Source organism: Hyla sarda, chromosome 7, assembly GCF_029499605.1.
Source record: "Hyla sarda isolate aHylSar1 chromosome 7, aHylSar1.hap1, whole genome shotgun sequence".
NCBI classification, from domain to species: domain Eukaryota; kingdom Metazoa; phylum Chordata; class Amphibia; order Anura; family Hylidae; genus Hyla; species Hyla sarda.
Window position 1 is genome coordinate 137,799,410 of NC_079195.1, and position 24,981 is coordinate 137,824,390.

A 24,981-nucleotide genomic window follows, 5' to 3' on the forward strand; every position below is an offset into this window, starting at 1 on the left:
AAGAATTACACAACTTCCATATTATTTACACCAGTAAAAGGTAGTGGTGTAGTTAAAACCATGGAGGCACAGAGAGTTTTCTCCCAAGGTAACTGTTAAACTCACGCAAGGAATATGTTACAGTGTATGCTGTGGTAAAGGATATTCCCTCAAAAATAAACAGTAAGACAAACTGCATACCCTACAGTCACCTTGGCACGAACAGTGTTTGAGGGAGTAGTTAAGAGCCCTGCTCCCTGTTTGAGGATGTCACTATAGGGTCACAGCAAGTGTATTTGCTTAATTTGTGGACCTGAAACAATTGTGTACTACTCTTTTTGCTCTCCTACACACATATATATATATATATATATATATATATATATATATATATATATATATTATGAAATCTTTAACATATGTTATATTATAAAATTCTCACAATTATAGACTGTTGCTGCTCCTTCATTAAATCTACAGCAGTATGAATGTGTCTCCAGTTCTCCAATGCTGTACATTTTTACTGCATATTTTTTTTCTCAATGCATCACACATTTTTAATATTTGATTCTTATTTTCTTTCCTCATCAGGTTACACCAGGCAGTAAAGCAGCACAGTCCAATGTAAACCAGGGAGACATGGTGGTGGCTATTGATGGAGTAAACACAGATGGCATGACACACTTAGAAGCCCAGAATAAAATTAAGTCCGCTAGCTACAATCTGAGCCTCACTCTACAAAAGTAAGTCTGTTTATAGGTGATTTATAACTAAAAGTCCATACAATATAATGCATGATACTATAGCAGATAGATTTTACGTTTTATTTAACCCTATAAGGACTCAGTTTTTGCATTTTTTCCTCATCACCTTCTAAAAATCATAACGCTTTCAATTTTGCACCTAAAAATCCATATGATGGCTTATTTTTTGCGCCACCAATTCTGCTTTGTAGTGACATTAGTCATTTTACCTAAAAATCCACGTCGAAATGGAAAAAAAAATCATTGTGCGACAAAATTGAAGAAAAATTTTCATTTTGTAACTTTTGGGGGCTTCCGTTTCTACGCAGTGTATTTTTCGGTAAAAATAACACCTTATCTTTATTCTGTAGGTCCATACGGTTAATATGATACCCTACTTATATATGTTGGATATTGTCGTACTTTGTAAAAAAATCATAACTACATGCAGGAAAATGTATATGTTAAAAATTCTCATATTCTAACCCCTATAACTTTTTTATTTTTCCGCGTACGGGCCGGTATGAGGGCTCATTTTTGCGACGTGTTCTGAAGTTTTTATCGGTACCATTTTTGTATTGATCGGACTTTTTGATCGCTTTTTATTCATTTTTTTATGATATAAAAAGTGACCAAAAATACACTATTTGGACTTTGGAATTTTTTTGCACGCACACCATTGACCGTGCAATTTTATTAATTAGATATTTTATTAGTTCAGACATTTTCGCATGCGGCGAAACCACATATGTTTATTTTTATTTTTATTTACACAGTTTTTTTTTATGGGAAAAGGGGGGTGATTCAAACTTTTAGTAGGGAGGGGTTAAATGACCTTGTTTAACTTTTTTTTTCCACTTTTTTTTTGCATTGTTATAGCTCCCATAGGGACCTATAACACTGCACACACTGATCTCCTATGCTGATCCCTGCAAAGCCATAGCTTTGCAGGGATCAGTCAGATAGGGGCTTGATTGCTCAAGCCTGTAGCTCAGGCTTGGAGCAATCAATCCCCGATCGAACGACGCGGAGAGAGGTAAGGAGACCTCCGCCTGCATCCCAGCTGATTGGAACATCGCGATTTTATCGCGACGTCCCGATCAGCCCAACTGAGCTGCCGGGAACCGTTTACTTTCGTTTTCAGACGCAGCGGTCAACTTTAACCACCGCGTCTGAAGGGTTAACAGCGCGCGGCACAACTATCGGGGCTTTGGATGGGGGATGTTTTTGGCCGGAATACCCCTTTAACCCATGGTAAGAATAGTATGCCTTCTTCAATCTACCATTTTGTAACGTGCCATTCAGAATTTCTTTTACCTTGATCTATGAGCTATGCTCAGTGGATAGAAGACTAGTTTGTCTAAAGTTGGCTTTATAGTTCTGTATGTATGGGTCCTCCTTGCTGTCCTCTTACAGTACATGTCAGGAAAAGAGGGATCAGGCATATTGGATTTCAACATGCTCGATCCTTTGTTTCCAAGAGAGATAAACGGTTGTGTCTGGCAGCAGCTTACTCCCTTCTCCCTATTGAAAAGAGAGAGGTCAGGTGCTACCCCTTAAACAAGTTTTATATCATATACAGCGGTCCCTCAAGTTACAATATTAATTGGTTCCAGGAGGACTATTGTATGTTGAAACCATTGCATGTTGAGACCATAACTCTATGAAAATCTGGTAATTGGTTCTGAAGCCCCAAAATGTCATCCAAAAATAGGAAAAAGTGAGGATTGAACAAAAATAACTAGATAACTAATATAGATGAATCAAGTCCTTGCAAATAAAAGTAAGAAAGATCTTCTGGAAGCTGTAAATCACTGTCTATGTAGAGGACAGGAGCTTCTTCTGGATCCTGTACAGTACACGCAATGTCCTAAAAAAGTAAAATGAGCAGCCCTTACCTGGTGCCCAAAGGAGCAGCTAACCTTGGCACAGGTGGTAGTTGCAGTAGCAGTAGTAGTAGTAGCAGTACCACCCTGTACTGTAGGGAGGTGCTACCAGACAGCCAGTCAGTGCATACACTTCAGTAATTCAGATGTTTTTCCAGTAAAATGCTAATTTTGATTGGTTATTTGTTCCAGCCATTGACATGTTTCGCAGGTCTGGACTGTCCGTAGCATTGTATGTTGAGTCTGTTTTCAAGTTACAATGGTCCAGGAAAGATCATTGCATGTTGAAACTATTGTATGTTGAGGCCATTGTAAGTTGAGGGATCACTGCATATATATATATATATATATATATATATATATATATATATATGCAAGTTATATATGTTAGATACCCAAAGGTCTATCACTTTTGTTTGCTCAGTTTACTTTTCCTTGTTTATGTAGATATCCTTGTTATTGTTCTTATAAAATATTTTATACTATGTTCCAAATTACAAACGTAAGCTGTCTATCACTAGTTTTGATGAAACTGTAAGCAGCTAGTTAATTTATTTATTGAATTGCAAACATTAGTTTGTGCCAACCTTAATCAGTTAAACAAGCATTTTCCTCTATAAAACATTTTTTTTAATTTTTTTTTTTTTATAATACGTACAGTATGTGGTTTCTATATATTGGAAACAGTCAAAAGGTAATATTTTAGTCCTTTAAATTACTTTGATTATTCTCATATTCTCCTTAGAATAACTATATTTCATTATTTCGTCAGAAATATACCTTGTTTCATTGATTCATGCCATCTTACTATTTTACTTAAAGGGGTACTCCGTCAGCCATCACGCCCCCTCCCATAGACTTGCATTGAGGGTGCAGGGCGTCACATCATGAGGGGGCAGGGCTATGACGTCACGAGCTCCCAGCGCCGACTCCAGCGTTCGGAACAGTTTGTTCCAAACACTGAGTAGCGGAGTACCCATTTAAGCATATTTTACCTTTCTTTGTGCTTCTGCAAACTTCCCTGTTATTTTGGCTGTATAGTTTGGTTATCTTTGCTTATATTATTTCTAATTACACTTCTATATTTTAATCTTTGCTTAAAAAATATATTAAAAAAAAAATTTGAACTAAAAAGCCTACAGTACTTAATTTCACTTCAAGGCTACTGAATGACCCAACCAAAGCACATAATTATGGACTGTTTCCTATTGGGGGGTCTATTCATGTTATTTGGTTTTTAATCATTTTCAGCATTTTCCAGAGCTTGCAGTTAGACATTTTTACACCATAAGAGCTATATGTGAGTTGGGTATTTTTTTTTTCCCTGGATAAAAAAAAAAAAAAAAAAAAAAGAAAAGAAATCTTTGCACAATCAATCTATCATAGTAAAAATAAGAAAATAGGCTATCCAAGAAAATGTCTTACAAAATATAGGAACCAAGACAACACATCAATAGAAAATAAGCAGCAAAGCCACAGCAAATGTATAAATTGGATACAAATAGTTTTATTGAAAGCGGACAATGTGAATAGTTCATTTTATAGCACTTTTCCTCTGACTAGCAGAGATGAACAGAAAAAAAAACTCTTTGTCCCCTAATAGTTTCTCAGTATCTGCAGCTACAAAGGATATCTGAAAATGGGGAGACGTAAGGAGCACATTGTAGAATATATGTAATTCTTGGGTATTTCCATTCACAACACGAATTGTGAAATTGTGGACAGACAAAACCATGCATAAAAGCCCAACTGGTTCCACAATAGGAGGCAGGTAGAAGAACTTGTGATCAGTCAATAATTTGTTTACGCCATCTCCGGAAATGCCTTAAAAGGACCAACACTTAACTCTATGTACTGTAGGTGGACTTAATAGCTAAATACATAAGTTGACAAAAAACACGTGATCAAATTAATTCTGTTTATTAAAATGTATCAAGCAACTCAAATGAGACATCGGATCGACAAACACGGCAAATGGGGAAACAGGTCTTGCACCATTCCCCCCATCCGGCCTGCTGAAATAACTGGATTGTAACACTCACGTTTCAGTAGACTGGAACACTGATGATAGTGGATTCGCTGGACCTGTGTGGTAGATGACTCTGACTGTGCCAGGGAGCAGAGTAGAGCAGAGGAACGCTTTCTCTCAGGCACTAGGGCAACAAAGATCCGGCAGAGAAGTGTGGGAGGTGGAGGAATTTATCAATGAGCCATTACTTCCCTAATGGGCGCACTGTCCCTTTAAATCCTAAAGCTCCGGCAAAAGAAGTACTTCCCCAGCTGTTGGGGCAGAAGGGAGACCTGTTAGAGGAATAAAATGAGCCATCTTGGAAAACCGATCTACAACCACCCAAATTGACAGTGTTATTATGAGATGGTGGCAAATTGGTGATGAAATCCATGGCAATATGGGTCCTGGGAGTCTCCGGAATGGGTAAAGGCTGTAAGAGTCCTGCAGGTCTCTGTCGAGGAGTTTTGTCACGGGCACAAATTTCACAGGAACGAACAAAATCAGAAACATCACTTCAAGATGGGCCACCAGTAGTGCCAGGAGATTAGAAGTAGAGCTTGCGTATACCAGAATGACCTGCTGTCAAGGAAGAATTACCCCATTTCAGTACCTTGCATCTCAATCTGAGACACAAAGGATTTTGCCGGAGGAACTTTCTGAATTTTAGCAGGAGCGGCAGGAATCAAACGGTCAGGAGGAATAATATGCCAAGGCGTGGAGTCCAAACCAATGACGTCAGAGGACCTGGAGAGAACATCTGCCCTGATGTTCTTATCTGCCGGACGGAAGTGGATGAAGAAGTTGAACCTAGAAAAGAACAGTGACCTGGCAAGGTGCCTGGCAGGGGTTCAAACGCTGAGCAGACTGAAGGTACAGAAGATTCTTATAGTCGGAGTAGATGCTGACTGGATGAGAAGAACCCTCCAATAAATGTCGCCATTCCTCCAAGGCTAGCTTGATAGCGAGGAATTCACGATCTTCAATGGAGTAATTCCTCTCAGCAGGAGAGAAGGTCTTGAAGAACCCACAAGTTACATTCTTGCCCTTGACATTTTTTCTGAGTAAGAACGGCACCCGCTCAAATAGATGAGGCATCAACCTCCAAAGCAAAGGGCCTCTCTGGATCTGGTCTTGTAAGCACAGGAGCAGAGGCAAATGCAGACTTTAAATGGGAGAAGGCCTCTTCAGCCTCTTGAGGCCACGATTTAGGATTAGAAGTCTTCTTGGTGGAGCCACGATTTGAGCAACAAAGGACAAAAAATTTGGGATAAATTTACGATAATAGTTAGCGAATCCCAGAAAGCGTTGAATAGCACGTAGACCCGAAGGACGAGGCCAATCCAGTGCTGCAAACAATTTATCTGGATCCATCTGCAGGCCCCGATGAGAGACAATGTAGGCAAGAAATGGAAGACTAGGCGGCTGAGGAAATTCGAGGCACAGGTGGGATAAGGCAACTCATGGTCAGGATAGCAGAATGTCAGGGCTGGCGACACAGTAGCATAGTCAGAAACGTAGCAAGTGGTCAGTAGGCAGGCGGCAAAAGAGCAAGGTCACGGAGCAAAGGGTATGATACATGGCAAGGCAACTCTCAGGAAGGCTGTCTCTCTCAGGCACTAGGGCAACAAAGATCTGGCTGAGAATTGTGGAGGAATTAATCAATGAGCCACAGATGTTACTTCACTAATGGGTGCACTGGCCCTTTAAATCTTAAAGCTCCGGCGCGCGCACCCAGGGGATAGGGACACGCGCGCCGGAGCAGGGAGGCAGAGACGGGGGCAGGAGAAGCACCAGGTGAGTAACGGACTGGGATTTGCATGCGGGCGGGTCCCGCAATGCGAATTCCAGCCCTGTCGGCAGCAGCAGGTAACGGGACCATGCGCTCTCACGGCCGGAGTGTGCGGCCGGAGTACATCATGTAACATGGATGCTGGACCCATAGACAACTGATGCACTTTGCCATAATCTGTCACATTAGTTGCGGCCAGCCACGGAGTCAGGTCTTGGCATTTATGTCACAGCACCCTTAAAGGAATCTGTCACTTAGATTTTTTTTTCCTTGATTAGAGACAGATACTTAAATGTGTTCTATTTTTCTAATCTGGTTCTATTTTCTGGTTATAATTTGTTTTATATTCTTTTTTGGTACATTATTATGGGAGCTGCCATCTTGCCTGAGCTGTTTTAGCAGCATTTAGAGATATGCTTTACTGCAGGACCCATGGACATACACAACAATAGATAGAACCTGTCCCATTCACTTGCATTAGAAATGTTTTCTGTGATCTTTTGAAAGGTCTTTCTGAAAGGAGTGGGACTCTGATCTGTGCTGGAATGGTAGTGAATCCAGTGTTATCTATATTTTGGTGTCACTTGGGTGTACTCTGTGGTGAGAAGAAAGGCATTACTGGGTAATGATGTGCACAGAACAGGTCTCAGCCTAGTTTTAGCTCTAGTGACCAGAATGAAAAATGCAAGTTTTTATGATTAACATAATATATGGATAGTAAAATGAATCATTAGAAAAACCATCATCAAAAAATCTTAAAAGTATGGTTAACATAAAAACTTGATTTAACCCATAGATCACTTTTTGATGGCACATGTCCCTTGAACTTGGGATAGGTCAACCACTGGGACTCGATTGATGAAGGGGCTGTAGTGCTCATAGGAATAGAGGTGTGGTGCAGTACCATGTACAGTCAAATATACGTTATTTAGTATACTTGATGTGCTTAAAACTTAACATTTAATAATAATAATTATAAAATATGTTGCCAAAATATAGATAATAAAGGTGCCACAATCATCACCCATATGCAACGAGGTGCCACAATCAGAACCCATATACAACCATGTATGGAATGTAAAACCTCCTACTGCTGTTGTCTGTAGTCGGATTGAGGGTAATACTTAAAGGTGTATTCCAGGAAACTGGGTCCAGAAAGTTAAACAGATTTGTAAATTACTTCTATTAACCTCTATTAAAACTTTAATCCTTCCAGTACTTATCAGCTGCTGAAGTTGAGTTATTCTTTACTGTCTAACTGCTCTTTGATGACACCTGTCTACATCAGGATCAGTATACATTCTTGCTATATACATCAGGATCAGTATATAGCAAGAATTACAACAATCTGATCAGTGGCTCACTGAAATACCCCTAGAACCACCCAACGCGTTTCTGTCGCCAAATTATTGGCGGCTTCCTCAGGGTAGAAACCGTTTAGGGATTGTGAGCATAAAGTCAGGGTTGGTATGTAACAGCCAACCTCACGTACCATATGATTATAGAGAGATGCACATAATGTGGTATAGGATCCCCATGCAAGTGAAAAGTGTGCAAATTTAGCACAGTAAACTCCCGAGGTCGATAGGTGAATTTGTCAGGATCAGTCAAACCCCATTTGTTATGGGGGTGCTAGTTTTCAAATGGCCAGTGACCTGCACAAAGGAGTCAATCACAACTTGCATGAATGCAATATATCCGTGGGATGTGCCGTGCAGTATTGTAGCTGCGTCTCAAATCACCGGGCATCCTCTGGCGTCCATCTCCTAGTTGCTGTGGCAGTCCAATATATGTATGCACCTCAATACTTGGATTTTACTGTGAGAAGTGTTGTTTTTTATATATATATATATATATATATATATATATATATATATGTATATATAAATTAGTCCAAAATTCTTTGCTGATTATTTTTACCATGAACACATCCTCTGGCAGAGAGATCTATCACATCACTGCTCTTACAGTAAAGACCCCCCATCTGTGCTGGTATAGAATCCTTCTTTCCTCTAGTCATAGAGACGCCCCTTGTTATAGATACAGTCCTGTGTATAAATAGATCATGAGAGAGATCTCTGTACTGCCTCTTGATATGTTTATACATAGTTATTAGGTTGCCTAAGCCTAAAAAAAACAATTTTGATAATCTTTCTGGGTACTGTAGTCCTCCCATTCCATGTATTACTCTAGTTGTCCTCATGTGAACCCTCTCCAACTTCAGCATATTTTTCTTTGTACACTGGTGCCCAGTACTGTATATAGGGATGAGCAAATCGAATCTGACAGATCCGAATTTGTTATTAATTTCATGGAAAATTTGATTCGTAAGGAATCTGAATATCGCCGCGATTCGATAATTCCATTGCTTCATTAGCTCCATTTAGTGCAGTCCAGGCTCCAGGGCATCTGAAATGATGGCTCCACATGTGAGGACATAGGGCAAGGAACTCTGGGAAGGTGGGAAGGCAGGAAGGTGTGTGCAGCAGTCACCCCTGTGATGTCACCGCCCTATATAATCGGCAGCAATCTTGCAGCCAGCCATTTCACCATTTTAGTTCAGAGAGAGCAGTGTGTGTATTGCAGAGAGTGTGTGAGAGAGAGTACACTTTTGGGTTTACTACACATTGACTCAGTACTGCTGCAGCTAATCTGTACAACTCTAACACTAATAGGGGCCAGTAAGGGTGAACAGTATTAGCCATAGTCACCTGCTATTAGTGCATAATAATGCTGTACTGGGCTGTACTACACAGTGACTCAGCTGTCACTAGTGTGTACTACAACTCTAGAGCTAATAGGGGCCAGTTAGGGTGAGCACTAAAAGCCATAATTACCTGATTTTAGTGCCTAATACAGGTTGCGTAGTGGAGCGTATTGTCCTCACATAAGTGTAACCTGTGCGTACATAGGTGGTGAACGTTTTTTCTTCATGTCCAATAAATTTGGGCCTAGTTATTGTGAAAGGCCAGCCAAAGCTACACACTTGTTTTTGTAGCCTAATACAGTTTTAATCGGAGCGTATTGTCCACCCCCCATTGTCCTCCTGCCGCCACATGCAGATGTTCTGCGGCAGTGATTCTAATAGAAACGCCTGTTATCTGCATGTCATACTGAATAACAGTATTATTTCACTGATCCAGCACACTCCCTATGCGTGTTACGACAAGGCAAAGTGTTCTACACCCCTATTGAGGCTTTCTGTAGCCCGGAAATAGCCGTTAATTGCGATTCGCCGCAAATAAATTCGGATCAAACCAAATGTTTTGGGAAATTTCGGCAAATCGGCTGAATCAAATTTTTCTAAAATTCGCTCATCTCTAACTGTATACAGTATTTCATGTGTGATTTGACTAATGTTTTGTACAGAGGTAGATTTTTTTCTTTGTTGTAAGCCTCTATGATGGTGCATCCTATGATTTATTTTTGGCTTAGCAGCAGACACTGGTTGCTACAGTTCCTGATACTGGTTGCTTCAGTTAAATCTACTGTCAACTAAAACTCCTAAGTCTTTTTCAATGACAGTTGTCCCCAGTGTTATTTCCACATAGGTTTTTAGTGAGGATGACATTGATGAAAATGATCCGAGTCCATGCCTCCCTTCTGGTTATATCCTTATTTTTCTTGATATGATAATCAGGTACTTGGTGCACGTGGGGGTCATGGTTGGGGGCTGTTCCCAAGTCCATTGTGTGGGTACACATCCATCTTTAATCTTCATAGAAAGTGCTTCCTTCCCCTCTGCTGAGGCTCCTATGCTGAAGAATTGGGTTCTACACCTCTCTTTTGCTGTGAAATCTCTCTTGTGAGAATAGAGATTTCACTTAATGCTTCCCGTGGCCAACTGCACATGCAGAGGAGAGGCATTATGCTGCAGAGTGGAGCTTCTCTCTCCACCATAGGAGCCTCAGTAAAGGGTTTGGAAGTGCTTCCTATGAAGATCGAAACAGACATCACTGCGCATGGGGACTGTTCCCCGTGCACCAAGCTCCTGATTAGCATATGAAGAAATAGAAGAATATCTTAAGAACGGATGTGTTATGCCGAGCGCTCCGGGTCCCCGCTCCTCCCCGGAGCGCTCGCTTCTCTCTCGCTACCGCAGCGCTCCGGGCAGCTCTACTGACCCGGTGCGCTGCGATACCGTCTCCAGCCGGGATGCGATTCGCGATGCGGGTAGCGCCCGCTCGCGATGCGCATCCCGGCTCCCGTACCTGACTCGCTCTCCGTCTGTCCTGTCCCGGCGCGCGCGGCCCCGCTCCCCAGGGCGCGCGCGCGCCGGGTCTCTGCGATTTAAAGGGCCACTGCGCCGCTGATTGGCGCAGTGGTTCCAATTAGTGTGTTCACCTGTGCACTCCCTATTTATACCTCACTTCCCCTTCACTCCCTCGCCGGATCTTGTTGCCATTGTGCCAGTGAAAGCGTTTCCTTGTGTGTTCCTAGCCTGTGTTCCAGACCTCCTGCCGTTGCCCCCGACTACGATCCTTGCTGCCTGCCCCGACCTTCTGCTACGTCCGACCTTGCTTCTGTCTACTCCCTTGTACCGCGCCTATCTTCAGCAGTCAGAGAGGTTGAGCCGTTGCTAGTGGATACGACCTGGTCACTACCGCCGCAGCAAGACCATCCCGCTTTGCGGCGGGCTCTGGTGAAAACCAGTAGTGACTTAGAACCGATCCACTAGCACGGTCCACGCCAATCCCTCTCTGGCACAGAGGATCCACTACCTGCCAGCCGGCATCGTGACAGTAGATCCGGCCATGGATCCCGCTGAAGTTCCTCTGCCAGTTGTCGCCGACCTCACCACGGTGGTCGCCCAGCAGTCACAACAGATAGCGCAACAAGGCCAACAGCTGTCTCAACTGACCGTGATACTACAGCAGCTACTACCACAGCTTCAGCAATCATCTCCTCCGCCAGCTCCTGCACCTCCTCCGCAGCGAGTGGCCGCTTCTGGTCTACGACTATCCTTGCCGGATAAATTTGATGGGGACTCTAAATTCTGCCGTGGCTTTCTTTCCCAATGTGCCCTGCACTTGGAGATGATGTCGGACCAGTTTCCTACTGAAAGGTCTAAGGTGGCTTTCGTAGTCAGCCTTCTGTCTGGAAAAGCTCTGTCATGGGCCACACCGCTCTGGGACCGCAATGACCCCGTCACTGCCTCTGTACACTCCTTCTTCTCGGAAATTCGAAGTGTCTTTGAGGAACCTGCCCGAGCCTCTTCTGCTGAGACTGCCCTGTTGAACCTGGTCCAGGGTAATTCTTCCGTTGGCGAGTACGCCGTACAATTCCGTACTCTTGCTTCAGAATTATCCTGGAATAATGAGGCCCTCTGCGCGACCTTTAAAAAAGGCCTATCCAGCAACATTAAAGATGTTCTGGCCGCACGAGAAATCCCTGCTAACCTACATGAACTCATCCATCTTGCCACTCGCATTGACATGCGTTTTTCCGAAAGGCGTCAGGAGCTCCGCCAGGATATGGACTTTGTTCGCACAAGGCGTTTTTTCTCCCCGGCTCCTCTCTCCTCTGGTCCCCTGCAATCCGTTCCTGTGCCTCCCGCCGTGGAGGCTATGCAGGTCGACCGGTCTCGCCTGACACCTCAAGAGAGGACACGACGCCGCATGGAGAATCTCTGCCTGTACTGTGCCAGTACCGAACACTTCCTGAAGGATTGTCCTATCCGTCCTCCCCGCCTGGAAAGACGTACGCTGACTCCGCACAAAGGTGAGACAGTCCTTGATGTCTACTCTGCTTCTCCACGTCTTACTGTGCCTGTGCGGATATCTGCCTCTGCCTTCTCCTTCTCTACTATGGCCTTCTTGGATTCCGGATCTGCAGGAAATTTTATTTTGGCCTCTCTCGTCAACAGGTTCAACATCCCAGTGACCAGTCTCGCCAGACCCCTCTACATCAATTGTGTAAACAATGAAAGATTGGACTGTACCATACGTTTCCGCACGGAGCCCCTTCTAATGTGCATCGGACCTCATCACGAGAAGATTGAATTTTTGGTCCTCCCCAATTGCACTTCCGAAATCCTCCTTGGACTACCCTGGCTTCAACTCCATTCCCCAACCCTGGATTGGTCCACTGGGGAGATCAAGAGTTGGGGGCCCTCTTGTTTCAAGGACTGCCTAAAACCGGTTCCCAGTACCCCTTGCCGTGACTCTGTGGTTCCCCCTGTAACCGGTCTCCCTAAGGCCTATATGGACTTTGCGGATGTTTTTTGCAAAAAACAAGCTGAGACTCTACCTCCTCACAGGCCTTATGATTGTCCTATTGACCTCCTCCCGGGCACTACTCCACCCCGGGGCAGAATCTATCCTCTGTCCGCCCCAGAGACTCTTGCTATGTCGGAGTACATCCAGGAAAATTTAAAAAAAGGCTTTATCCGTAAATCCTCCTCTCCTGCCGGAGCCGGATTTTTCTTTGTGTCCAAAAAAGATGGCTCTCTACGTCCTTGCATTGACTACCGCGGTCTTAATAAAATCACGGTAAAGAACCGCTACCCCCTACCCCTCATCTCTGAACTCTTTGATCGCCTCCAAGGTGCCCACATCTTTACCAAACTGGACTTAAGAGGTGCTTATAATCTCATACGCATCAGAGAGGGGGATGAATGGAAAACGGCATTTAACACTAGAGATGGACACTTTGAGTATCTGGTCATGCCCTTTGGCCTGTGCAACGCCCCTGCCGTCTTCCAAGACTTTGTTAATGAAATTTTTCGTGATCTCTTATACTCCTGTGTTGTTGTATATCTGGACGATATCCTGATTTTTTCTGCCAATCTAGAAGAACACCGCCAGCATGTCCGTATGGTTCTTCAGAGACTTCGTGACAATCAACTTTATGCCAAGATAGAGAAATGTCTGTTTGAATGCCAATCTCTTCCTTTCCTAGGATACTTGGTCTCTGGCCAGGGACTACAAATGGATCCATACAAACTCTCTGCCGTCTTAGATTGGCCACGCCCCTCCGGACTCCGTGCTATCCAACGTTTTTTGGGGTTCGCCAATTATTACAGGCAATTTATTCCACATTTTTCTACCGTTGTGGCCCCTATCGTGGCTTTAACCAAAAAAAATGCCAATCCCAAGTCTTGGCCTCCTCAAGCGGAAGACGCCTTTAAACGGCTCAAGTCTGCCTTTTCTTCGGCTCCCGTGCTCTCCAGACCTGACCCATCTAAACCCTTCCTATTGGAGGTTGATGCCTCCTCTGTAGGAGCTGGAGCGGTCCTTCTACAAAAAAATTCTTCCGGGCATGCTGTTACTTGTGGTTTTTTTTCTAGGACCTTCTCTCCGGCGGAGAGGAACTACTCCATCGGGGATCGAGAGCTTCTAGCCATTAAATTAGCACTTGAGGAATGGAGGCATCTGCTGGAGGGATCAAGATTTCCAGTTATTATTTACACCGATCACAAGAACCTCTCCTATCTCCAGTCTGCCCAACGGCTGAATCCTCGCCAGGCCAGGTGGTCTCTGTTCTTTGCCCGATTTAATTTTGAAATTCACTTTCGGCCTGCCGATAAGAACATTAGGGCCGATGCTCTCTCTCGTTCCTCGGATGCCTCGGAAGTTGAACTCTCTCCGCAACACATCATTCCTCCTGACTGCCTGATTTCCACTTCTCCAGCCTCCATCAGGCAAACTCCTCCAGGAAAGACCTTCGTCTCTCCACGCCAACGCCTCGGAATCCTCAAATGGGGTCACTCCTCCCATCTCGCAGGTCATGCAGGCATCAAGAAATCTGTGCAACTCATCTCTCGCTTCTATTGGTGGCCGACTCTGGAGACGGATGTCGTGGACTTTGTGCGAGCCTGCACTGTCTGTGCCCGGGATAAGACTCCTCGCCAGAAGCCCGCTGGTTTTCTTCATCCTCTGCCTGTCCCCGAACAGCCTTGGTCTCTGATTGGTATGGATTTTATTACAGACCTACCCCCATCCCGTGGCAACACTGTTGTTTGGGTGGTCGTTGATCGATTCTCCAAGATGGCACATTTCATCCCTCTTCCTGGTCTTCCTTCAGCGCCTCAGTTGGCTAAACAATTTTTTGTACACATTTTTCGTCTTCACGGGTTGCCCACACAGATAGTCTCGGATAGAGGCGTCCAATTCGTGTCAAAATTCTGGAGGGCTCTCTGTAAACAACTCAAGATTAAATTAAACTTTTCTTCTGCATATCATCCTCAATCCAATGGACAAGTAGAAAGAATTAACCAGGTCTTGGGTGATTATTTACGACATTTTGTTTCCTCCCGCCAGGATGATTGGGCAGATCTTCTACCATGGGCCGAATTCTCGTATAACTTTAGAGTCTCTGAATCTTCCTCCAAATCCCCATTTTTCGTGGTGTACGGCCGTCACCCTCTTCCCCCCCTCCCTACTCCCTTGCCCTCTGGTTTGCCCGCTGTAGATGAAGTGACTCGTGATCTTTCCACCATATGGAAAGAGACCCAAGATTCTCTTTTACAGGCTTCATCTCGCATGAAAAAGTTTGCCGATAAGAAAAGAAGAGCTCCCCCCATTTTTGCTCCCGGAGACAAGGTATGGCTCTCCGCTAAATATGTCCGCTTTCGTGTCCCCAGTTACAAACTGGGTCCACGCTATCTTGGTCCTTTCAAAGTCTTGTGCCAAATTAATCCTGTCTCTTACAAACTTCTTCTTCCTCCTTCTCTCCGTATTCCTAATGCCTTTCATGTCTCTCTTCTTAAACCACTCATCATCAACCGTTTCTCTCCCAAATTAGTTTCTCCCACTCCTGTCTCCGGTTCTTCTGACGTCTTCTCAGTGAAAGAGATACTGGCCTCCAAGACGGTCAGAGGAAAAAGGTTCTTTTTGGTGGATTGGGAGGGCTGTGGACCTGAAGAGAGATCCTGGGAACCTGAGGACAACATCCTAGACAAAAGTCTGCTCCTCAGGTTCTCAGGCTCTAAGAAGAGGGGGAGACCCAAGGGGGGGGGGGTACTGTTACGCCGAGCGCTCCGGGTCCTTGCTCCTCCCCGGAGCGCTCGCTTCTCTCTCGCTACCGCAGCGCTCCGAGCAGCTCTACTGACCCGGTGCGCTGCGATACCGTCTCCAGCCGGGATGCGATTCGCGATGCGGGTAGCGCCCGCTCGCGATGCGCATCCCGGCTCCCGTACCTGACTCGCTCTCCGTCTGTCCTGTCCCGGCGCGCGCGGCCCCGCTCCCTAGGGCGCGCGCGCGCCGGGTCTCTGCGATTTAAAGGGCCACTGCGCCGCTGATTGGCGCAGTGGTTCCAATTAGTGTGTTCACCTGTGCACTCCCTATTTATACCTCACTTCCCCTTCACTCCCTCGCCGGATCTTGTTGCCATTGTGCCAGTGAAAGCGTTTCCTTGTGTGTTCCTAGCCTGTGTTCCAGACCTCCTGCCGTTGCCCCCGACTACGATCCTTGCTGCCTGCCCCGACCTTCTGCTACGTCCGACCTTGCTTCTGTCTACTCCCTTGTACCGCGCCTATCTTCAGCAGTCAGAGAGGTTGAGCCGTTGCTAGTGGATACGACCTGGTCACTACCGCCGCAGCAAGACCATCCCGCTTTGCGGCGGGCTCTGGTGAAAACCAGTAGTGACTTAGAACCGATCCACTAGCACGGTCCACGCCAATCCCTCTCTGGCACAGAGGATCCACTACCTGCCAGCCGGCATCGTGACAGGATGCATGGATCAGGGGTTTATAAGTATCATTTTTATCAGTGTCACTACACACTACATGCCAATATCAATAAGTTGGCGTGGGTGACCCTGATGAAAGATTCCCTTTAAAGAATTTAGTTAAATTAACAACTTCAGCCAGGGTGAGAGACTGGGTAAGGTGGAAACACACACTAATGTTGGTCATTGGGTAAGATAAACAGAGGAACCTAAAGATCTCTGTTCTTTGGTCAGAAGCTAAACCTGAACAAAAAAGTTTAGAAGAAAGGAATATAATGCTTCTTGGGGACTGGAGTATGATTTTGGGCTGGATATTAACAATTTTATCTTTTAAATACTGATAAGTGGCCAGTTCTTAAGAGCTAAGGTCTGTGATAGGACTAAAGAGGGAGTGGAAAGTATAATTTTATGTTATTAAGGGGTACTCCAAAGGAAACGGGATAAAATGTCTGATCGCAGAGGTCCCGCCGCTGGGGACCCCTGCCATCTGTCCTGCAGCACCCCCGTTCACCAGCTGCACTGAGCGAAGAATGCTCCATGGCTGATGACGGGCGATACAGGGGCAAGAGTATTGTGACATCACAGCCCCGCCCCTCATGATGTCTCGCTCCGCCCCCTCAATGCAAGCCTATGGAAGGGGGCAATCAGACATCTTATCCCCTATCCTTTGGATGGGAGATAAGATGTCTAGGGGTGGAGTACCCCTTTAAATATTGCGAAGAGGTAAAATGTTCAGAAGTCCCATAGAGACTGGTCGTGCATGCATGTTGTGCTCCATTCTTTGAAAGACACATTTTGTCTCAGTACATGTGATTGTTGGGGGTTGTACAGCAGTCAGTTAGTTATCCTTTATAATGTGGATAGCCTATAACTTCAGATAAAGGGATAATCCCTTGTAAACATGTACACAACAACCTATACAGGGTTAATGAAACCAAACAACTATGCCCATATGCAATGACCAATAGCTTTCAATGTTGTGGCACCTGCACCCCCCCCCCCCCCTCTTCTCAGAAAATACAGTTAAGAGCTATGGAGAGGATGGAAGTGAGCATCAGGGAGCTGAACAGGTAATGTCTTTTCTACTTGCTAAACGACCACCTTAAAGGGGTACACCAGTGGAAAACAAATGTTTTCTAATCAACTGGTGCCAGAACATTATACAGATCTGTAAATTACTTGTATTTAAATATCTCAAGCCTTCAAGTACTTATCAGCTGCTGTGTACTACAGAGAAAGTTATACAGTTCTTTCTAGTTTGACCACAGTCCTCTCTGTTGGCACCTCTATCCCTGTCAGGAACTGTCCAGAGCAGAGGAGGTTTGCTATGGTGATTTCCTTCTACTCTTGCAAGTTTGTGACACTGACAGAGGTGTCAGCAGAGAGCACTGTGGTCAGACATGAAAGATCTACACAACTTCATCTGTAGGATACAGCAGCTGATAAGTAATGAAAGGCTTGAGATCTTTAAATAGAAGTAATTTACTAATCTGCTTAAGTTTCTGGCACCCGTTCATTTGAAAACATTTGTTTTCCACTGGCAGACCCCTTCAAGTCTGTTTCTCCATAAGTCAGGCAAAGGATGCTTCAGGAGAACCTAACAATTGCAAAAAGAGATTTTGCTAATAGTGAGATACTTTATCAATGTTTTCTATAACTTTTAAACCTTTCATGCCACAAAATAGACAGTTTACTTAAAAAAGGAAGAGCAAACCTTAAACCTTTTATTATAAGAAACTGACACATGACCATTATTCCAAACTTAACCTATTGGTTCTCAGGATATAACATATAACATAACAACAAACCGGAATATGAAAAATAATTTTGGAAATTGTCCACAGGCAAAGCAATTTCTTTACTGAAAGGCTGAATCATCGCTAGTGCTCCGAATTTCTATGGCAGGGGACAGTTCAATCACTGTACTTTGTTGCAGAAGTAATCCTCTGGCCAGACGTATTCCAGTTTTTAGAAGATAACTTGTTGATTCATCCTTGTGGTTTTTACAGTTCTGCCTTGTTGGCTGTCTACCCTTGGCCATAGTAAATGAATACAACGTCATCCAATTAAAACAAATACAAAATAGAATTCAAACTTTATGGGTCTATTGTCTTCTCACTACATAATTTTACTTGTGTTATGGCCATTATGCTCATACACATAAAAATATTAAAGTAAATTCATTTAAGTTGTCATCTTGAGGACCTGGTATGTGCAAAATGATCAGATCTTCTGGTTCATCAGGAAGTTTATTAGGAATTGTAGGTAGAGAGCCTTGAGAGAACTTTGGGGGAAATTTATCAAAACCTGTGGAGAGGAAAAGTTGCCCATAGCATCCAATCAGATCGCTTCTTTCATTTTTAACAAGGCCTCTGCAGAATGAAAGAAGCGAGCTGATTGGTTGTTATTGGCAACTGGACAACTTTTCCTCTGGACAGATTTTGATAAATCTCCCCCAATTTAATTTAAAAAAAAAGAAACATAGGTACAGAATCTTAAGGGTACATTCACACACACAGGATCTGCTGCAGATTTGATGCCCGTTCACATGGGTAGATTTAATTGCGAGTTAGCGGCCGGTTTCCTGTTGCGGGTTTGAATGCTGCAGATTTCGGCTGCCAAAAATCCACAGCAGACCCCACAGACTTCATTAGGGGCTGCAGCAAATTTTTCACCGTGGAAACACGCTGCTAACTTGCAATGAAATCTGCCCGCGTGAAGGAGCCCTAAGGGTATGTTTACACACTGCTGATTTTCTGTAGATCTGCTGCAGATCAGTTTCAGAAATTGTGCAGTGCAAATCAAATTCTTTAAAATCAATTGCAAATAACCTGGAGCAGATCTTCAGCATGTGAACGTAGGAGGAGATTTATCAAAACCTGTGAGGAAGTAAGTGTGTTAACCCTTTAGGTGTTTTACAGGAATAACAGCAACATAAAGGAGAAAATTCTAAATCTTCATTTTATACACTCACATGTTCTTGTAGACCCAGTTTTTGAATTTTTACAATAGGTAAAAAGAGACGAATCCTCTCAAAATGTGTAACCCAATTTCTCTGGAGTAAGGAAATACATATGTGTATGTCAAGTGTTCGGCGGGCGCAGTAGAGGGCTCAGAAGGGAAGGAGCAACAATGGGATTTTGGAGAGTGAGTTTTTCTGAAATGGTTTTTGGGGGGCATGTCACATTTAGGAGGCTCCTATGGTGCCAGAACAGCAGGAAACCCCCCACATGGCATACCATTTTGGAAACTGCACCCCTCAAGGCACGTAACAAGGGGTCCAGTGAGCCTTAACACCCCACAGGTGTTTGATGACTTTTCGTTAAAGTCGGATGTGTAAATGAAAAAAAAAATTTCAATAAAGTGCAGTTTTTTTCCCCAAATTTACCATTTTTATAAAGGGTAATGGGAGAAAATGGCCCCCTAAATTTGTAACCCCATCTCTTCTGAGTATGGAAACACCCCATGTTAGGACGTAAAATGCTCTGCGGGCAAACTACAATGCTCAGAAGAGAAGGAGTCACATTTGACTTTTTTAAAGCAAATTTTGCTGAAATGGTTTTTCGGGGGGCATGTCGCATTTAGGAAGCCCCTATGGTGCCAGAACAGCAAAAAAAACACAAGGCATACTATTTTGGAAACTAGAAACTAGTGGCCTTTAATTCCGGACAAATTTTCTCTTCAAAATCCCAATGGCGCTCCTTCTCTTCTGAGCATTGTAGTTCGCCCTCAGAACACTTTACATTCACATATGGGGTATGTTCTCACTCAGAAGAAATGGGGTTACAAATTTTGGGGGGATTTTTTCCTATTTTCCCTTGTAAAAATGAAAAATTTAGGGTAACACCAGCATTTTAGTGAAACATTTTTTTTTTTATTTTCCCATCCAACATTAATGAAAATTTGTCAAACACCTGTGGGGTGTTACAGCTCACTATACCCCTTGTTACATTCTGTGAGGGGTGTAGTTTACAAAATGGGGTCACAAGTGGGTATTTATTTTTTTGCGTTTATGGCAGAACCGCCGTAAAATCAGCCACCCCTGTTCAAATCACCAATTTAGGCCTCAAATGTATATAGTGCACTCTCACTCCTGAGCCTTGTTATGCACCCGCAGAGCATTTTATGCCCACATATAGGGTATTTCCGTACTCAGGAGAAATTGCGTTACAAATTTTGGGGGTCTGTTTTCCTTTTACCTCTTGTGAAAATAAAAAGTAAAGGGCAACACCAGCATGTTAGTGTAAAAAAAAATTTTTTTTACACTAACAGGCTGGTGTAGACCCCAACTTTTCCTTTTCATAAGGGGTAAAAGGAGAAAAAGCCCCCCATAATTTGTAGTGCAATTTCTCCCGAGTACGGAAATACCCCATATGTGGCACTAAACTGTTTCCTTGAAATATGACAGGGCTCCGAAGTGAAAGAAACAGGGTGTCTCCAGCTGTTGCTAAACTCCCAGCATGCCAGGACAGTCAGTGGCTGTCCGGAAATGCTGGGAGTTGTTGTTTTACAACAACTGGAGGCTCTGTTTTGGAAACACTGCTGAACAATACGTTTTTCATTTTTATTGGGGGAACAGTGTAAGGGGTGTATAAGTAGTGTTTTACCCTTTATTATGTGTTAGTGTAGGGTAGTGTTTTTAGGGTACATTCGCACTGGCGGGTTACAGTGAGCTTACTGCTAGGAGTTTGCGCTGTGGCAAAAAATTTGCCGCAGCTCATACTTGAAGCAGGAAACTTACTGTAAACCTGCCCGTGTGAATGTACCCTGTACATTCACATGGGGGGGGGGGCAAACCTCCAGCTGTTTCAAAACTACAACTCCCAGCATGCACTGACAGACTGTGCATGCTGGGAGTTGTACTTTTGCAACAGCTGGAGGCACACTGGTTGAAAAACCTTCAGTTAGGTTCTGTTACCTAACTCAGTATTTTCCAACCAGTGTGCCTCCATCTGTTGCAAAACTACAACTCCCAGCATGTACTAATCGTCGAAGTGCATGCTGGGAGATGTAGTTATGCAACAGCTAGAGGTGCGCAACTACAACTCCCAGCATACTGAGACAGCTGTTTGCTGTTTGGGCATGCTGGGATTTGCAGTTTTGCAACATCTGGAGGTCTACAGTTTAGAGACCACTGAAAAGTGATTTAAAAACTGTGGACCTCCAGTTGTTGCAAAACTACAAATGCCAGCATGCCCAGACATCAAACTGCTTTGTGGGCATGCTGGGAGTTGTAGTTTTGCTAGAGAGCCACAGTTCACAGCACAGTGATCTCCAAACTGTGACCCTCCATCTGTTGCAAAACTACAAATCCCAGCATGACAGCTGTGTGGGCATGCTGGGAGTTGTAGTTTTGCAACCTCTGGAGGACCACAGTGTAGAGACCACTGTATAATGGTCTCAAACTGTAGTACCCTAGATGTTGCTAAGCAGCTTACCGGCTTCCGTCGGATCCAGGGAGCCGTCCTCTTCTGCCGCACGACATGCAGCCCACGCCGATCTCCGACAACGATCGTCGCCTGCAGCCTCCACCGACGGGTAAGTGGATCTTCGGCGCCCGATCCCCTTCATTTCCCCGTCCTGCCCCGCAGAACGGGGAAAACGAAAGTTAACCCCACCGCCCCCGATCTGCTATTGGTGGTCGCGTCTAGACCACCAATAGCAGGGATAGGAGGGGTGCCACCTTTCTCCTATCCCTTCAGGGGGATCGTAGGTGTCTTAGACAACCGCGATTCCCCTTATTTTCCGGGTCACCAGGTCACCATAGACCTGTATGACCCAGAATTGCGCAAATCGCAAGTGTGAATTCACTTGCGATTTGCGCCGATCGCCGACATGGGGGGGTCTGGTGGTACAGGTACGCCCTTGGTCCTTAAGTACCAGGGAGCATAGGCGTACATGTACGCCCTTGGTCCTTAACAGGTTAAACAGGGCTCTGAAAAATAAAAGAAGCAATCTGATTGGTTGCTATGTTTTTTTTTTTTTTTAACCTTCCTAAACTCTTTGAAAGAGAAAGAAGCCTTTTTTTAAACATATTGTGTCACTACAGTTGTGTTCCTAAGGCTTTGTATCTGTAGAATGTACACTGGCATACAAAGGGGAAGATATTCAAAAACTTCTCTAATTTCTGTCCCAGTAATAATAATTCACTTAACAAGTTCTTTGAAAATATGAAAATATGTTAGAGTAAAATTTCTTGCTGCCTTAGGGTTTTTTTGCGCCATTTTTGCATATATTTTTTTGTGCCAAATTGCCAAGTTTGGCACCAAAATCATAAATTTTGCCACCAAAATTTTAGATTTTAGTGCCAAACTATAAATCCCGAAAAATTCTGCGATTGTAAAACTGGCGTGACTAGTGTAAACCTTGGATCATTCTCATGTAAAACACTTTGAATATCTGATGGAAATGAAAAATTTTGCTTTTATGCTATATCCACATGACAATGATATAGGGGAAAATATCCCTTTAATGCATCATGCATCCATCATGTAAACCATCAGGTATAAACAGAGATACAGTAGGGTTTAATAAAAGTCTGTAGATGTCCTATTATGGTTTCTTTCAACCATGAGGCCTTATTAGTTCCTGCAAATGTCCAGCATTGGTCTCCTGACCCTTATGCAAAGATCAGTGCAGAGAGAAGCAGCTCACAACATGCAGTATAGTTAAGGGCAGTGCGATAACAACAATACCCAATCTGTACCCATTTATGTAATTTTTTACTACTTTTAAAAAGAATTTTTTTATTTTGATTTAGATTTTCTGATTCCTGTAACTTTTTTTCCCCTGTATACCGGGCTGTTTAAGGGCTCATTTTAATGGGCAGTTTTTATTTGACATTAATCTGACTTTTTTATCTTTTTTTTATTTTTATTTTTTCATTTTATTATCTATATTTTAAAATAGTCCTCAAATTTAGCAGTTTCCATTCTAACCACTAGGCTTGATAATACAGTAAGCTAACAATTCCTGTTCTGCAGAGAAAACTTTATAGCAGTATGATTATCATCAAAGGCAGGTTTACAATAAAATGTGACTTTGTGTAGATAAGACCAGATCAGGCCACTCATGGCGATGTTCAGAGCTCCCCTTATACCTTCCCTGCACAAATGATCTCTGTACAGGACACAAAGCATCTGTAGAAATGCTCCTAGAGTAAATAAGTTCTCCTCCAGTATACTGTTTCCTATGTCCATGAAATGTTCTGTAAAGTACCTCTAAATGCTAGGGCCATGCAATATGGCTAATATGAGGCAATATGGCTGACCCCATAATGTGCAAAACAATTAAAACAAAAATACAATAAAAATATAAAAAGATTAGAAAAAAGATGTTTTAGTATCTTGTTCTAATCTGTAAACAAATATTAAACCTTCTGGATCCAGATGTAAAATTCTTCTCAATGCCTCACTAAACAGGAGCTATTTAGAATACTAGTGTATTTTTATATAGCAGAGTGGTTTTTGGGTGTCCCCCCCAGTCATCCTATGCCTGACTGCTATCTCTGGATTCCCCCCAGCCCTGCCTTCGTCCCTGTCATCTCCACTCTACTTTATTTACTTTATATTGAAAAAAGTTGAAAAATATCCATTGTTTGGAGACTGAGGTCGGGATGGCATATTGAATATAAAGCATGTCTCTGTCTTCACAGGTCGAAACGTCCAGGACCAGTTCCAATAGCCACACCACGTATAGACTCTCCATTGCCAGTAATCCCTCACCAGAAGGTATGTATTGTATCATTTTTCAACATTTATCATTATGTAAGTCTTAGAACTATTATTTGTTATTATCATGATTTGATTGTCATATGTTGTAGAGCATTGGGTCTTTGGAGTGTCATGAATGTGTTTTTCCTGGGTGTTTTTAAAATACATCATTAGCTCTACAAGCAGCAGCTAGCATGCTTGCTGACAGTTTTCACACACCACAGGGTAAAAACAAACTTTAAAATACACATAGAACTGTAACAGGGCCCATAGCTTTTATGTACTGTGTATGTCCTTTGTGTTTTCTTACAGAGCAGTAAAGCCTTTAGGCCAGGCCCTCGTACAACTTCTATCTCTCCACACCCTATAGCTTTTCCCCATGTTTTTAGAAGAAAGCAGCCATGTATTTCTGGATACCCGCTTGGTTTCCTGGCATGGTTGGGTATACACAGTATATATATTTATGTTTTAAGCAATAACAATGCAGAAAAACACCCTTTAAATTCTTATACTGCTGTGTTTAGTGGACCTTACATTTTTTATCTAATAATAGCACATTATAGGTGGTGAATAGGATTCAACCCTCCAAAACCCGACTGCAGGGAATTTAGCACTGGCAGATTTCTCCTTATCTTTTTTTCTGATAATAGCACGTCTTAGTACAAGCTAGTGCCAACCTCTACTGTGATTCTACTGATTTATAGCTTGTGCCATTACTGCCAATTCAAAGTAAATGTAACTATATGTAACAAGCTATTTGTCTTTGAAATATGTAAAGCCAAATAGCAATGTTAGTCCCTTGGCTTTTGCTTTTTGATCATTCTTAAAGCATCAGATGTAAGATCAATGAACCTAATAACAGTTTTGCTCTTTTGCAAGATGGAAAATGATCACATTTCATTGACTCAAAGTCAAAATGTGAACAGGGCCTAAGGGCTTAGGTTAATTTAGCATGTAACATTTCCTTACTGAATTATTTAGTGGATTTGTACCGCTCAAAATAATACAGAATGGGTGCTTATGTACACAGTAATCTACCATTGACATATGCACCGTCTACCATGGACATATGCACCCATGAAATAAGCATTATCCTGGAACTTCTCTAGGGGATTCTGACAGAAGTTTGGAAGTCTTAGGCTAGGACTCCACTGAGATTTTTGCCCTGCGATTTTTGTGGCATAAAAACACC

General features: G+C 43.3%; 1 protein-coding gene across 4 annotated transcripts in view; it reads left to right on the forward strand.

The window, feature by feature from the left end:
- The window catches only part of LDB3 (LIM domain binding 3), a 201,262-nt gene that overhangs the window by 68,813 nt on the left and 107,468 nt on the right, over positions 1–24,981 (forward strand). For all 4 annotated transcript variants that reach the window (XM_056530802.1, XM_056530803.1, XM_056530804.1 and 1 more), the window contains exons 3-4: positions 571–722; positions 23,732–23,807. In XM_056530802.1, coding sequence (XP_056386777.1) covers positions 571–722; positions 23,732–23,807 — 228 coding nt within the window. The remainder of the gene's footprint in view (positions 1–570; positions 723–23,731; positions 23,808–24,981) is intronic.